General features: G+C 40.7%; 1 protein-coding gene across 3 annotated transcripts in view; it reads right to left on the reverse strand.

Moving 5' to 3' along the window:
• Positions 1-16240, reverse strand: part of GLRB (glycine receptor beta) — a 70361-nt gene extending 54121 nt beyond the window's left edge. Inside the window, exons 1-2 of one of the 3 annotated variants that reach the window (XM_032633634.1) lie at positions 16103-16240; positions 13857-14007 (exon numbers count right to left, since the gene is read on the reverse strand). In XM_032633634.1, the coding sequence (XP_032489525.1) occupies positions 13857-13978 (122 nt within the window). In that variant the 5' untranslated portion in view covers positions 13979-14007; positions 16103-16240. Of the gene's footprint in view, positions 1-13856; positions 14008-15388; positions 15787-16102 lie in introns of those variants that run through there. The other 2 variants (XM_032633636.1, XM_032633635.1) reach the window with 2 other exon arrangements.
• Positions 16241-16611: the final 371 nt, after the last annotated feature.

Here is a 16611-nt window from a genome sequence, read left to right on the forward strand (position 1 = left end):
GCTCCCTCGAAATTTACAGCACCGAACTAGTAAAAGGGAGTGTTTTCCTTGCTACTACAAACAAAACTCAAAAACAAGATATTCAGTAAAGAGAGGCCAGAGCAGGGCTTCTCTGGTGGCGCAGGGGTTGAGAGCCCGCCTGCCGATGCAGGGGACATGGGTTCGTGCCCCGGTCCGGGAGGATCCCACGTGCTGCGGAGCAGCTGGGCCCGTGAGCCATGGCCGCTGAGCCTGAGCGTCTGGAGCCTGTGCTCCGCAACAGGAGAGGCCACGGCAGTGAGAGGCCCGCGTACCACAAAAAAAAAAAAAAAAAAAAATTGTCAATGTTAATTTTATTTCTCTATCATTTAATTGTGTCTAGAGTAGGGATTTAATAGACTAGGTGACTCCTGAGCTGGGCTGGAAGGATAAGGAAGCAGGTAACAGGTGGAAAGGGAAGTTGGAGAGCAGATTCCAGGAGGTGGTCACAGTGAACACAGCAGATGACTGACAGGCACTGAGAAGCACACCATGGCAGGAAATGAAGGTGTGGCACATATATACAGGCACATATATACAATGGAATATTACTCAGCCATACAAAGAAGGAAATTGGGTCATTTGTGGAGATGTGGATGGACCTAGAGACAGACATATAGAGTGAAGAAGTCAGAAAGCAAAAAACAAATATCATCTATTAATGCATATATAAGGGATCTTGAAAAACCGTACAGATGAACCTATTTGCAAAGCAGAAATAGAGTAACAGACATAGAAAACAGATGTGTGGACACCAAGGGCGGAAAGGGAGTGTTGGGACGGATTGGGAGATGGGGATTGACACAAATACGCTACTATGTATTAAAATAGATAACTAATGAGAACCTGCTGTATAGCACAGGGAACTCTGCTCAGTGATCTGTGGTGACCTCAATGGGAAGGAAATCTAACAAAAAGGGTATATATGTACACGTATAGTTGATTCACTTTGCTGTACAGTAGAAACTAACACAATATTGTAAAGCAACTATACTCCAATAAAAAAAAAAAGAGAGAGAGAAATACATGGTTGGATATACAACGAGCATCTCAAATCTGCTGACACTAGAAAACAGCAGTTCTCAAAGAGTGGTCCACAGACACCTGAAGGTGCCCAAGACCTTTTCTGAGCATCCAGAAAGTCAAACTGTTCTCTTCATCTCCATCATCACCATCGTCATCCTCCTCAAAACAACATTTACTTTGTTTCACGCTGCAGACATTTGCACCGATGCTGCACGAGCAACGGTGGATAAGACTCCCAGTGCACAACTCAGGAAACTAATAGTTTTACGTAGCAAGAGTGTTCGTGTCCTTAACCTCTAGACACCAGCGGTAAGAAATAAATAAAAGATGTGAAAGATGGTGCTCCCATGTAATGTTCTTAAAGAAGCAGTAAAAAATATTAAATTTATTAAATTTTGCAATTTAAATCCATATTATTTTAATATTCTGCATGAAAAGAATGGCAAGTATCCAGACAGCACTTCTGCCGCACAGAAAACTGAACTACGAGAATTGTTCCAAAGAACAGCACTTGGATGACTGTTCGACTTGCTAGTGAACAAGAGACTTTTCATGCAACACTGTTTTCATGGAAGACCATGGGAAACCTATGGTGATTCAGACTTGGATACTTGGCAAAAAAGTTTTCACAAGTGAAAGGAGAAAACCTGTAAGTTCGAGAAAAACTAATGAGAGTATTTGCTGCCGGTCTGCTGATACTAACAGACTTCCCAGTGAGATCAAAAGTAATAGTAAATGGATGTGATTATTTGATACTGTATAATGAAACCTGTCAACATTTGGAAGATCTGCAAAACCCAGCAAACCAATATTTTCCAAAAGATCGATGCATGTTATAAATTCATGTTTGGGCAAAAAAAAAAAAAAAGCCATTCAAAATGAAAGACCAGCAAATTTTAATACAACAGAGATCAAAATGTTCACTGATCTGATTTCAGATTTTACATCACAACTAACTTTTAAGGAACTATCACTTGTCCAATTTTTGCATGGCATTAAAAAGGAATATTCATAATTATAGAAAGGCTATTGAAATACTCTTCCCTTTTCCAATTATATGTCGGCATGAGGTCATATTTTCTTCACCTACTTCAACCAAAACAATATATCACAACAAACGGAATCTAGAAGCAGCTATGAGAATTCAGCCGTCTTCCATTATGCCAGCCACTGAACAGACAGGAACATTGTAAGACAATGCCACTCTCCTCACTATTTTTTTATTTTTGAAAATATAGTTAATTTTCATAAAAATAAGTTATTCATGTTAATCTGCAATGCGTATATTTTAGGTAATTTAATAAATATTTTTTAAAATTTCTGTTTCAATTTATAACAAGGAAACATCAGTAGATAACTCCCACATAAACTAAAGCTCACTGTGTCCTTAAAGATGCTTCAGATTGTAAAGGGGTCCTGAGACCAAAGTTTGAGAGCCGCTGTTATAGAGGATGAATTACAGAGGACAGGATGGAATTCAGGAGTCTGGGGAAGTCCCTGCAACAACAGATTCAAGGTGAAATGATTAGAACCCAACAAGGACCACACCCGTTGAGATGCGGAGAAATAGCCGGACGCAAGAGTCATTTCTGAGCAAGAATCAACAGAATGAGTAACTGATGACATGATCCAGGTGAGCGTCCGGGACAGAACAGAAGATGTTTCAGCCGTTTCTCATGAAAGGCTGGGTGCGGAGTTGAGGAAGGCTGAAGGCAGAGCTGGTTTGATATATTAACTCTGAGGTCCAGTAGGAAGTTACAAATAGTGCCCTGGAACTCACAAGAGTAGTTACACCCGGAGATAAGGATGTGTGTGCAACCACAGACACAGGTAGAAATTACTCAGGGGAAGAGCGATAAGTAAGAAGCTAAAAGGACCAAGATGAACATCTAGCAACATCCAGGATATGAATATGTGGCCAAACCCACTATTTCTGGACAGACAAAAAAGAATAGCTGGGAAGGTGTCTAATCAGGGGTAGCAGGAGAGGCAGACGCAAAGCTGGAAGGCAAATCAGGGCAGAGGGTTTGGGGGTAAGAGATCACTTCAGGACGCAGAAGACAATCATTTGTCCTTGTCAAGTAAAGTAAGGACTCCGAAGAAATTTTGCAGATTTGCTTAAAAGGAATAAAAATAAATATCTTCATCAAAAAACAGAATGGTGGCAGGAGTCAATACTAATAGGAGAATTAAGTGGTTCTACCGTTTCCTTCGTTACAACAATAACGTCTGGCTTTTGCAATTCAAAGAAATTCAAGTAAAGAAAAGGAAAATGTTGTGCATTAGAGCTGAAATTGTGGACTGTCAGTTTAAGAAATGGGACAATGAACACAGAGGAAAAAACAAAGTTGATGAAATAGGAATACAAAAACTATGCATTTGGGACTTCCCTGGTGATCCAGCAGTTAAGACTCCATGCTTCCAATGCTGGGGATGCAGGTTCAATCCCTGGTTGGGGAACTAAGATCCCACATGCCATGCAGTGCAGCCAAACAAACAAAATACTGCATTTTTTCAGGTAGGCGACACTTCAGCGTAGTTTTAAGCCCTTAGAAAAAGGAGCCAAAGAAGAGAAGACGATGAAGCACGGGCAAGCGGAATGTGGTGATGGGGCGCGTCTCAGAAGGGGGTGGGGGACGGAATCCGGGACTGAGAAAAGGACGTCCCTCTTCCTCTCGGTCAGGAGCCAAGGAGAAGAGAAAGGATGATGCCACAGGCAGCTCTGGAGGGGAGATGGAGGGGTGAGTGAGCTCGAGTCTAGCAACTTCTATTTTTTTTCTTTAAAGTAGAAGTTCGTATCGTAGGTGAAGACCGAAAGCGGTATTGATCAAGGGCTGAAACCATTATTAGGGAAAGAGAAACGCGGAGCCACTAAGGGCCAGTGAAGAATTGAGGCACCACAATGAAGACCCAGCCAAGGCTACATCAACACACAAAATAAACCAATGAAGAGTCCAAACAACATTTGTAGAATGAAACCGAAAACATTACAGATATTCCAGTCAAATACATATGGAACTCCTGGGAGATATTAAAGGGTGTTGCAATACGACCTTTGGATTATCTCAGCAGCCAGGTCCATGGTGTAACTGAGAGCTGAACACAGATGCAAAGAAGGCTACGAGTCCACTCATTAAATGTGGGCCTCTTCTATTAGGTTACTCTTGGGAGTGGAGTCCTAAACTCCCCCGAATCATCAAGAATTCCTCCTACTGTTTTCTCACAGGAGGACTAATAAAGGTCAGATGCTTCACATTCTCCAACAAAGTCTATTAGCAACTGAATCATTGTTTTGCTGTTATTCCAATCAGAGCTCTTAGAAAGGTAATTTCCTATTTACATCATCTCTCAGAGGGGCTATTTGTATGTACATAAATTTGAATAATTTGCTTCTTGGATTCTAAGTGTAAATTTCCATGTTGAGGGCAAAGGGACTCATTTACGACGTGCTCCCTGCTCTCTGGAGGACCGCAGTGATGTGCTTTTTTGAGGTAGTTGCTCAAGGATACAGGAGACTTCGGCAAAGATACTCTATCCTTTACTGCATTACAGAAATTATTCACCTCCAAAAGAAAACAAAAGACAAACACAGGACACATTTTTGTAAGTCAAATTCCTCAGTTTGTGAAAAATTATAGAGTTAAGAATGGGTACAATTTACCTTTGCGCACATGTGATTCTTCTACTTGGGCGGATGGTTACATACCTACATTTTGATAAGTCAACTCTGCAATTAGATCCCTTAGTAATTAACTTGCTTAAGAAACAGAATTTTGTGTATTCTCTTTCCATTGGTTAGGCTTGTCTAGTTCTAAATCAGAAAATGAAAAATCTTGACAAAAACAGGAATAGTTAGCCCTGAATATAAAGGTAGCAAAACAATCACAAATAAAACGTGACTGCATCATAATAGATAGTTGGAATGAATGAATAAGATTAGGAGACTACTGAGATGAAACTTTTCACCATAAGAATGAGAAAATTGAGACCCAAATAAATTAACTGACTTATTGAAAGTTATCAAGCCCGTCAGCAAAAGTCCTAATTGAGATACAGCAGTGGGCTTTCTCCCGAATTACAAGGTTTTATCCATCTAGATGAAGCAGACATACAAAGGGAATTTTAAACAATGCATGTTTCAAGGTGATCTCTAAACATGGTCCCAGTGAGCCACTGACCCATCAAAAGATTAATTTATGATTTTTCTATTTGATCAGTCACCCATTTGATTCCATCTGATTTAGTAAGTATAAACATAGCTGAAATGCAGAGAGCATTGAAATAGGCAGAATATGAAACTATATATATATATGAAAGTGTGTATCTTTACGAAAGTGTGTGTGTATATATATATATTCTTCCTACTTCAAAATTCCTTGAATCAGAGCTTCATTTATGCTTACTAAATGAAAGTGTATATACTGTAATGAAAGTGGAGAGAGAGGGAGAGCCATCTCATCTCAAGTATTTATAATTTGGCTGAAGAGTTAACACAATATATACATTTCAACTAGAAAATAAAAGATATCATAGGAAGAATATTACTGTTGAATCTAATCAAGTGTCAAAACACGCAGGATGCACAGAAAGGATTCTAAGAGATCAAGAAGAGGGAGTTTAATTTTAGCTCTAATCATAAGCTCATGAAACCTTGGTGAAAAGAACTTTTAAATTCGGCAACCTCCCAGTGACGCTTCGTTTAGGTAGTGTCCCTACCCAACCTTGGGAGGTTCTGGTGACAAAGAACCTCCCAAGGAAATCCTTTGTTGGATAGTTATATCCTATCCTTTCAAATGGAAATGTCTTCCTCTATGTTTCCCTCTTTGGTCTTGGTTCTATAACTTGAGGTCTAAATATGAATTCTAGCTCCTATTATATGAAAACTCCTCACAATGGTGGATTACTCACCTACTCTTAAAGAAAATAACCCACGGTAAACCTATCAAACCACAGACTTTCATGTTCCTGCAAACGCTGATCATGATTATTGGAACAAACTCCCACGTAAATCCAATCCTCACAAACGAATGCAACCAGAATTCAACACAATGTTCCAGGTATGATATACCCACCACGAAATTAACCCTTTTTTTCCCTCTGCAAACACTGTATTTCTAATAAGGCCCAAGACCTTAATGCATTAACAGCCATAGCATGCTAATAATTTGCACTAATCTTACTTTCAATGAACACTTTTAATCGTTTAAAAGGTTTCATCAGGCAAGGGAATGACTGAGATGAGCCCTGAAGGACCGTGTAGATTAAGCAGGAGGTTGTCGCTCTATAACCATAAGCATGTCTAAGCGTAAGCAGTGGCAGGGTGGCACAAGGACAGATCAGCCTTTCTAAGATGAGAGAGTAGTTTCGCACAAAGTTCCACATGTAAATCAGAGAGACCTTTGAAAGTCGGAGTGAGCAGTCTGCCCTGGATCCTTGAGGGAATAAGAAGACATTGTGGGTCTGGAACATAAGATTAACAAGATGAAAATGGAAACGGTACGTAAGATGAATAATAATGAGCGGGGAAAAAAAGTACGGCGAGTGATTAGGAAACTATTGTAACAGACTATGTAGAAAATGACGGTAAGAGGAGATGCAATGAACAGGACAGATACAGGAGATCATTTTAAGAGAAAACAGGTTCCATTTAAGTTTCATGCCGGAATAACTAAAATAATGAGGATTCCGATTTCAAAATCTAGGAAACTATTTGGAAAGGGAAGATCATTAATTCAGTCGACTGAAAAATAACATCATGCCATTAAATCAGAATTGTTCGTTAGGTAGTAAGAAAATACATAACTGCCCATCGATGAAAAGTTTGATCTACCTTTGTTATAGTAATAATAATACAGGCAGTTTTCAATTATATCCATTGTACAGATTCTCCATATCCATTTCCAATCAGCCTTTCATTTTTGGGCCAATGTATTTATCTTGAACATTTCCATTAGGAAGTAAGGAAATGGAACTAAACTGAAATCAATCCATTCTATTAATGAATAACAGGTAATAAAATCAGAATAGGAAGAAAATGGCTAACATTATACTTAACCCAACCCTTCATACTACACAGAACTGATGTCTACGAATACTACCATTAAATGGTATCTCTCTGAAGGAGACAAAAAAAATCTCATATTGGTATCAAACACATTTATACACACACAACTTTTTTAGGTTGTGAAGAAACTAATAAAAAGTAGTCATATTGTTTCTCATTACACACACAGAACCATAAATCTTCATGTCATGATTTTAAAGCTAGAGTACCAAGAGTTTGGAGGAAAAATCATTAGGATGAAGTAAATACAGGCAAACATGACCGAACAGTCATATAAATAATAGCAGTCCTCATCCAGGATCAATTAAGGGCTTCTTACGATGCTCCTTCACACCTAAGGTACAAGTCTGGGCCCAAAATGGGAGAAAGATTTCAAACGTAACTGGTAAGCAAATTCGTTACACTTACGGTGAGCTATCAGATGCCTGGAATTCAAACAGTCCTCAACAAATGGTAGAAAGTTCCCTAACTCAGCGATGATCCCTAACTCAGCGATGACGAAAATGTCAGTATGTGTCAAGAGGTTACAGTCGGGCCAAATTCAGTATTAAAAAGTGTTACTGTGTCTGCTATGAGCACAAACAGAAGTGACAAATAATGCTTCGGTTTTGGTTCAAATAGTTCTGTTTTGTTTTGGTTTTGTTCGTTCAATCAGGAATTCTGCAAGTATATTTTAGAATGTTCTGGTTTCATATACAATAGACATTTCAACACAAATCCATAAACCTATACCTTCTTCTTATCAGTTATGGCAGGCATTGCTCAGATTATTAATATTCGTCATCCCTCAATCATTATTTCTTGAGATTAACAGTAGCTTGACATATTTATTCCGATTGGTTTAGGTCAGAAAAGAGAAAAGATGGCCTGAGTTTGAAAGATATTCAAAAAACCTGATTACTTGTGAAATTTCAAGAAGAAATGCTACCACTGCAAGTTTTTAAGTCCTTATTATTAGACCAAGATATACTTATTTTATATGGTAGGGCTCTCCACGACAATGCACCAAAATTAGCAGCCAAGCTATTTAAATCTGGGTGGAGATTAAATTTTTAAAAGGTGATTCTTTCTATATCATTCTGCAATTGGATAATCATAAGACCGTCATCACATACAATATACTAGAATCAAAGACTCTTAAAAATCTCACAAATTGAAATGTCCTTAAACACCTCTGTCTGGCCAAACTACCTACCCAAGGCTCAAACTTTCTATAAAGTATGCCTGCAAGTAATTATCCCCCGTGGCTTGGGGTTGCTGTGAGCTCCACTGCCTCTGTTCCCAGGCAATTATATCTGGCAGAATGCTATTAGAAAGTTCTTGCTAATTTGGAGCCAAAAATATCCCTTCTCGTGGTTCTACTCATTAGTCCTGGTTGTAAGTATTGGTGCCAAGCAGCAAAGTCTACTCTGTCATCTGGATCGCAAGTTTTCACAAAACTGAAGATAACTGTCAAGCACTTCAGTTCCTTCAGCACTTCCTAAGATGACATTATTTTAATTACCTCAACTATTCTTATTCCTCTCCGCTGAAGGTATTGACCAGCACAGTGCAGAAATCTCTGTAAGTCTTGCTTTAAATAATATAATTCTTTCAAGGCTAGTAATATGCTTAACACAGAACTGGTAAAATAAGAACACTAATTTCCTTCTTAAGTAACTATACATATAGTTATATTTAGCTGGGATGGAGAGATAGCGCACAGGGTCGCTCATCTGCGTCGGGCATATATATTATATATCATATTATATTATGTCATATTATACTATACTACAGTATATTATTATTCATTTGTATTACGGTTACAACACTACTTAATATTTTTTCCAAGTGTGTTCAGCCACACTGCTTTCCCCATCCTATACTTGCACACGTGATTTCTGAACCAAAGTGCAGTTTATACTTCAATCTCGTTAGATTCAGCCCATCGCTTTGGACTTCCAAGGTCATATTAGATCCTAATTCTGTCTCGCGTACCCACCATATGTCTCAGTATCACATTACTCTCCATCTGGATGTTTCCTCTGTATAGTTTATTTTAGTCATTGATGTGATGTTTATCACGAGAAGGCCAAACTTTCACCAGGAAGCATCTTCCAGGCTGAAGACGCTCTACCAATAACCTAGACATTAACTCCCTTCTTCTCCTTATATTAAGACTATATGTCTAAATACTGTCCAGGGAGATCATATAAATTATTTTCAAGTACTGTAACAAAATCCAGATACAGTGACTTGTAAGGGTCAACGATCTTGAGTTTGTATTCACTCTTTAAACAAATGTTTATTGCATGTACATTTTGTACCCGGCACGGTGTTGATCTCTGGTGACTAAGTCTATAACACAAGCCCTCACGGAGTTTACAATCTAGTAGGGGGAGCAGACAATTACAGCTGATGTCACCACATAGTTTTATAAGCAGGATAGGCAATTAGGGAACCTCGAAGGCACAGAGTGTGATTGTCTAAATCAGACTGTCAGGATTAAGAAACGTTTATACTCCAATAAAGATGTTAAAAAAAAAAATAGATATCCACCTTGCAAGATGGGTTATGAAAATCAGTCAGGATTAAAATGTTGTAGAATCTATAATTTAACCATTCACAATGTTTAAAAAACAAAAATAAATCTATCCTTGTACTTAGCATGTAATAAAGGAATATTATATGTAGCTGAAATTATGTTATTTAGGAAGCAAGCATGGCCTGGAGTCTTTCACTAGTATCTATTTGCGCGTATATGAAATGCATTATGGTGTTAGGCGTCTGTGAATAATTAAGCAAGAGTCATGTGCAATAATTCAGAAATGATTCCCTTAATGGTCAGAATTTTTCTGCATATTTAAAGAAAGTAAACGCATATGAATATGTGTGTGTATATATATAGGCATATACATATACATGCACACATATAGAGAGATTTCTGATTCAGCAGCCAGCATTAATTTTTTGTTAATAGGTGGTGGAAATAATAAACACTTTATAATATGAAAAAAAAAAAAAAGGTTTCCCAAAGGAGACAACAAAGTTTGAGCGTGGGGTCATTACGGGACAGTCAGATTCAAGCGTCAGATGTATGGATGTGGTGCTCTTCAGAGAGATCTGGGCCGGGCACACAGATACAGGAGTCGACAGCGAACACGTGGTATTTATCGCTGTGGATTTTCATAAGACCACTGAGGCAGGGGTTAACTCATGGAAGAAGGAAACCTCTGGCATTTTGGTCAAGGGAAGAACACTTCGGAAGTGTGAAAGAGCAAGCGTGTGTGAGACTTGAGTAAGGGCGTGACCGGGATGCAAAGATACAGCCGGGGGAGTCAGAGGCCAGTTCAGCAAGAGTTTCGTGTACTGAGCCAAGAAATCAGAAGCTTTTCCAAAGGTTATGGAGTCCCTCAGGGGGCTCTAAGCGCCGGAGTGGCTTGAGTACACTGGAAAATACACTCGAGGGTCAGGGTGGGGTAGGAACTGGTGGAGGAAGCCGAGAAGAGGGAGACCAATAACGAGCTCACCAGAAAGGCTGGGGGGAGAAGTGACAGCGGCGTCACGATGGGGATGGAAGTGAGGGACACACTCGCGAGATGGCGCAGACTCTGAACGTGGAAGTCTCGGCAACGACCGGACTGGAGAAGCTAAGGTAGAAAGAGGGGGTCCTAGGTAATCCCTAGGATCTGAGTCTGGATGGCAAAGGATGCAAATGGAAACACTGTATTAGGAGACGTGGGGAGGATTTCTGTACTCAAGTTTTTATCATTTTGAATTGAGTTTTAAGATCAAGATGGGATAATCAGGTAGAAGTGGTGGATGTATGGGTACATTCTTCAGAGAGGCTGGGCTGCATAGAGCACCTTAGGCGTTAAGCCACAGATTTGGACAAAATCGCTGAGGCAGAATGTATAGGAAATCCGAAGACCAATAGATTCAGGTCAGTGTCAAATTCAAGCTTTTAAAATAAAAAGCTAAACAGTGTCCAAGGACTTAATCTAAAACATAGCTTCTAATTTAAAGTTTACTGTGCATTTATTAATATATATGAATTTCTAAAATTTTGGGACTCAAACTTATCAGGTAGTTTGGCAACCTGGTACCGCTGCTCCAGTTACACCAAAAACAATGAACAATAGCACAAATTTATCACTTTCGAGCTTCTCAAAACAATCGAAGGTTAAAAAAATAATAAAGAGCCAGGGAGAGAGTATCATACGATCCAAGCTCCACATCAACCTAGAATACGAAGGGTCCTAAGTCCTTTCTACATTTAGAAACAGTTTTCCTCTTATTTCCAATCTTTGGGAAGAAATGTTCCAAGAATAAAAAGGGAAGTTTCTGCTCCGGTTTACTACACGTGCACAACACATCAACTGTATATATCCGTTCAACACCATTGCTCTTCAACTCTATTCAGAAAAAAATATAAAGAAATCAGAACATCACTGGGCAAGATTTCACCATATTGAAGAGTGTATGGAAGCCTGTACGTAACTTCCGAGTCTTGTGATCTCAAATATTCCTCTTAATCAAGATGTTTTATGCTTAGTCAGTTTACACAGGATGGGCAAACTGGACCATCCGCTGAGAAACAAATAATCTGCATATTCCTTCCCAGCCCGTTATTGTAACTGAGATTCCCAACCTGGATACTCAAAGAAATTTAATACAATGGATCCAACAAAAGCCAGAGAAAACCTTAGCCTTCAGAAGTTCAGTGACCGTGAAATCAAAATTCTTAGCAAAATGCTCAAACAAAAAATATGCAAATGTAATTCTCCAAAGTACATCTACTTTTTAATAAGCTGGATTTGGGGCAGCATCACCAGGGCTACTGTTAATAAAGCTTTATTCAGTCTCGTAATTGCAAGAAAGTAAGTAATATAATCAAAATTTGAAAACTGTGGTAGAAAATTTCAGAGATAAAACTTTAATTTCTCAACATACCTAAAACACTGCGATACGGGCTCACCACGTGTTATGTTGGGCCTTCCACTTGGAGGTTTCCATATGCACCAAAGAGAACCTTCTTCGTCTCACTCTTTATCTATCAGATTTAACGTTAAAAATCTGTCCTAACCAGAGACAGCCTAAGCATATACAGTCAGTTTACATATAAGGCAACAGGCAGTTCTGGGAAGAAATAGGATGCCCTCTAAAAGACTCTTGTAAGGTACACGGCAGCCGTAAGTCTTGCAGTTGCCATATTCAGAGCTGTGATTCATGACATTTGACAGGATACGGGCGGGCGGTGGGGGTGGGGGGGGGGAAGCAGGGCTGGGGCGAGGGAGACAGGAGCCCCATCAGCTTCCACAGAGAGCGGAACCCTACTGACCACATATGGCTTGACTCCACACATAGGATCAGCGCGCCTTCAAGACAAATACAAGAGTTCACATCAATATGCCAAGATTTATCCAACAAAACGTTAAAATGAAGGATATCCAAAATACGACAAGATGTCCTTATCCTTGGGAAGAGTAAGGCCTGACCATGTCCAGTTCCCGAAAACGCGAGTCCCCTGGTTGCAGCTCAAACACTCTTATCTGTGAAGATGAGTCACACTCAGTACGGCGGATGGGGCCATCCTGTCACACCCAGAAGCCTGGCCCTGACGTCAGGCTGTGTAGACTGAAAGAAGCAGAACTATTAACGCTGAAAACTAGGAGGTATTTCTTAACAGGGAGCTTTACGTACTACGGGACTTTATATGGGTCACCATACCGTCCCCAGACCTTCCGTCTCACGTATTCATACAGACGTCCATTCCAAAATACCAACTCTAATATCCTTTCTTTACAAAATTTACTTCCCAGAAGGTATCTTAATAATTCTTATGAAACATCTATGAAACTATAATAATCAATATTTAAGTAGTGATGATGCTGGAATAATGTTACCTGAGATCAATATAGCACTTAGGAAATCTTAATGTAAAAATAACCGGTACCAGCAAATTAATTCTTACTCCACATTACTGCATATGTTGTAACATTATTACTTAAAAGCACGTATTCTGTGAAGGCTATTGATTTATATACTGTTCAATTGTTCTAACTATTGGTTATTATTTACTGTTATTCACCAGTAATAGTAACATTTTATTTTTTTAAAAAATGGAGTCCAAACCATAAAATTTGTTTGCTGTTTTTTTTTCTGAGTGGGGAGGGAGTGGGAATTGGATTTAGATTTTGTTTTTACAGGTAACTTCAAATTTAATGACATATTTTTTGAGAAATATACTCATTTCCTAAGATAAATCTTTTACCCAAAAAAACCCCACTGAAATGGAAAATGGATCTACCATGTAATTCTTCTCCTGCCGTGCCTTAATGTGAATTAAATAGACCTTAAAATCATAGTCTAGCAATGTGATTTTTATAATGAATATTCAATTTCAGTAGTATTTTTTTTAAAGTCAACTTTTTGAACTGACATTTGCTCAAAGCAGGGAATCTCTGTAACCAGCGAAAGTTGTACATTCAGGGTAAGAAAGAAATAGTAACTTTTTTCTACTTTTATAAAAGATGTATGAAAATTACAGAAGCCCAGGGCACGGACAAAACTTTATAAAACTTTACCTTTACCATACTGAGAATTAGCTTTCCCACTGTAAAGCCCTCTTCGCTCACTTTCTACGTATGAAACAAATGGGTGCAATTCTGATAGGGAAAGTTCTGTTGCCATGTGTTTCAATAAACCACTTTGATGAAAAATGCAATAATATTTCTCCGTATAAGAATATAAGACATGAAGAACATACGATGGGCATAGGTACTGCTTCTTTTTCCCCTTCCCTTTCTTTGAAGACTTCTCTTTAGAACAGGCTTCTTCAACACACAAGGAAATTAAAATAAAAAAGGCCACCGCCAATACAAACTTCATCTTGAAAAGTTAAATTTCAGGAGATCGATCTACAAGAAAGAACAAGAAAATGTTTACATTTATGAGGCAAACGGTAACTACACGACTCTTTAAGGAGCACGACCATTACTACCCAATGAACAAGGGTGTCTTGTACATCAAGTTCTCATTGCTCGTGGCAAACATCTGTCTTTGCACACTGGTGCAAACATTAAGATTTTATCATATTTTGGGGCTTCCCTGGTGGCGCAGTGGTTGAGAATCTGCCTGCCAATGCAGGGGACACGGGCTCGAGCCCTGGTCTGGGAAGATCCCATATGCCACGGAGCAACTAGGCCCGTGCGCCACAACTACTGAGCCTGCGCGTCTGGAGCCTGTGCTCCGCAACGAGAGGTCGCGATAGTAAGAGGCCCGCGCACCGCGATGAAGAGTGACCCCCGCTCACCGCAACTAGAGAAAGCCCTCGCACAGAAACAAAGACCCAACACAGCCAAAAATAAAAATAAATAAATAATTTTTTAAAAAAAGATTTTATATTTTAAGCTTATTAAATATATTCAGTATAATTTTCTATTCTTTCTCTTCTGAAGAAAAAACTCTGTAAGTTCCATCTTTGAAGTCCACTTTTAGACTTTTAAAATCATATCATGGGTGTTTTCATGTATAATCATGTATAGTGTCTGTGATTTGTTTTACTTGCATAAATGCTACTTGGCTTTAAAAAAAATTCTCATTGCTCAGACCTATGTGGTTATACTTTACTATACATTTTGTGGTTTCATAGTAAAAGTTAGTTTAAATAATGGTTCATAGAAAATAAGACCCCTATGAGGAATACAAGGTAAGTATGCAAAAATTTCTACTGTATAGTTTCATAAAATTGTAAATTGATATTGAATTGTACAGTATATCAATATACACTTAGAAAGATACATGGAAAGATGTTTACACTGTTTTAAGATGGTTACATCGTACTAGGTCATTTAAATCAATGTTCTGTTTTTTAAATTTCCTCTGTTCTTTGACTTTCGCATGTATATTTTTTCAGAAACAATAAAACTATTCTCGAAGAAAAGATAATTCTAAGTATTAAAGGACTGATAGAGAAAAAGGAAAAAAAAACTATTATCAAAGAGTTTCACTGTCTAAATTCATTGTTTTTATTTATGTACATTAAGTTCGCAAGTTACCTTTTACCCAAAAAAGGTGCTCATTGATTTAAGTTAGCTTTTGGCTTTCCCACTCACGTGATACTGACATTTATCATTCAAGTGATGATTTCTGACTCCAGAAATTCTAGGCAACATTGTATGAAATAAAATAGCAAATATAGTCAGCCTTCTCCAAATACTCTTCTTAGCTGTATTTTAATAACATTTTCCATGCTCCAGAAGAACTACATTCTTGCCTGATGCATTAAAACAAACAAACCTTTAAGCACCACCTAAACCCTGTAGTATTTTGACCTCTTCCGCATCTTTAATTCCCAAACCATAAACAGTGTCTCCTTCACTGTTTCCTGCACAGGAAGAGACCGGTCTACTCCTCAGCGTTCACGGAAGTCCCAGCTCCCCCTCATAATTTGGCTTCTCCTGTGTCACGTTTTTCATCTCTCTTCCTCCCAGGAAGTCTGATCTTCTCACATTTCTCCTTATCAGCCCTAAGCAAGCAGGAGGGGACGCCTCCCTGGTCCTCTCCCCCGAAGACGACGGAGGGGCTCACCAGGCCCACAGCTGCCCGCGGTCACCTCGCAGCACTGGACTCCCTGCCCCGCACCCCAGCCAGCGGCGGCATCCGGCCCCGACACCTGTGCCCACGGCCGCACGGACTGCGCCCGCCTTCCCTCCCGGCGCCAGGAAGCCCGAGGCCGTCCTGGAGGTCTGAAGGGCGGAGAGAGAGATGCCACCCTGTCCTTCTGCGTCCGCCCACACCTCCCGAAGCGGGCAGCGGCAGGGGCTGACGGGCCCCGCAGACCAAACGCCGCCGACTGCACCCCTGCGGCCAAGCTCACCCCCACCGCGGACTCGCGGGAGGCGCTGCGCCTCCGCCTTCCGCCTCCGCGGCGCCCCGCGCCCCGGCCCGGCCTCGCCGCAGGGATGCTCATCCCGGACCCCCGCGCCGCCCCTCCCCCCGGAGCCTACCTACCCTGGCGCCCCGCCCGCAGCCCCGGAGGACGCGCGCTCTGGCCGGACGCGCCGGTGCGGGGGGAGCGGCTGCGTCCCGTCCCCGCGTCCCCGAGATGGGCTGACGCGCCTGCTCCGGCCGCCGAGCCTGCGCCGTGTGGTCCGCGCCTGTGCGGTCGGGACGCTGCGCGGCCGCGGAACTGAGCGGGGACGTCGTTGGGGACGGAAAGGGGCACGGCGTTGGGGACGGAGATGGGGACGGAGGTGGGGACGGAGATGGGGACGGAGTTGGGGATGGAGATGGGGACGGAGATGGGGATGGAGTTGATGGGGACGGAGATGATGGAGACGGAGTTGATGGGGACGGAGATGATGGAGATGGAGTTGATGGGGACGGAGTTGGTGACGGAGATGGGGATGGAGATGGGGACGGAGTTGATGGGGACGGAGATGGGGACGGAGTTGGGGACGGAGTTGGGGCCGGGGAGGGCAGAGGTGTCCCGGCCGCGCGAGCATCCCCTCCCACGTCTA

This window comes from Phocoena sinus, chromosome 5 (genome assembly GCF_008692025.1).
Source record: "Phocoena sinus isolate mPhoSin1 chromosome 5, mPhoSin1.pri, whole genome shotgun sequence".
In the NCBI taxonomy this organism is placed as follows: domain Eukaryota; kingdom Metazoa; phylum Chordata; class Mammalia; order Artiodactyla; family Phocoenidae; genus Phocoena; species Phocoena sinus.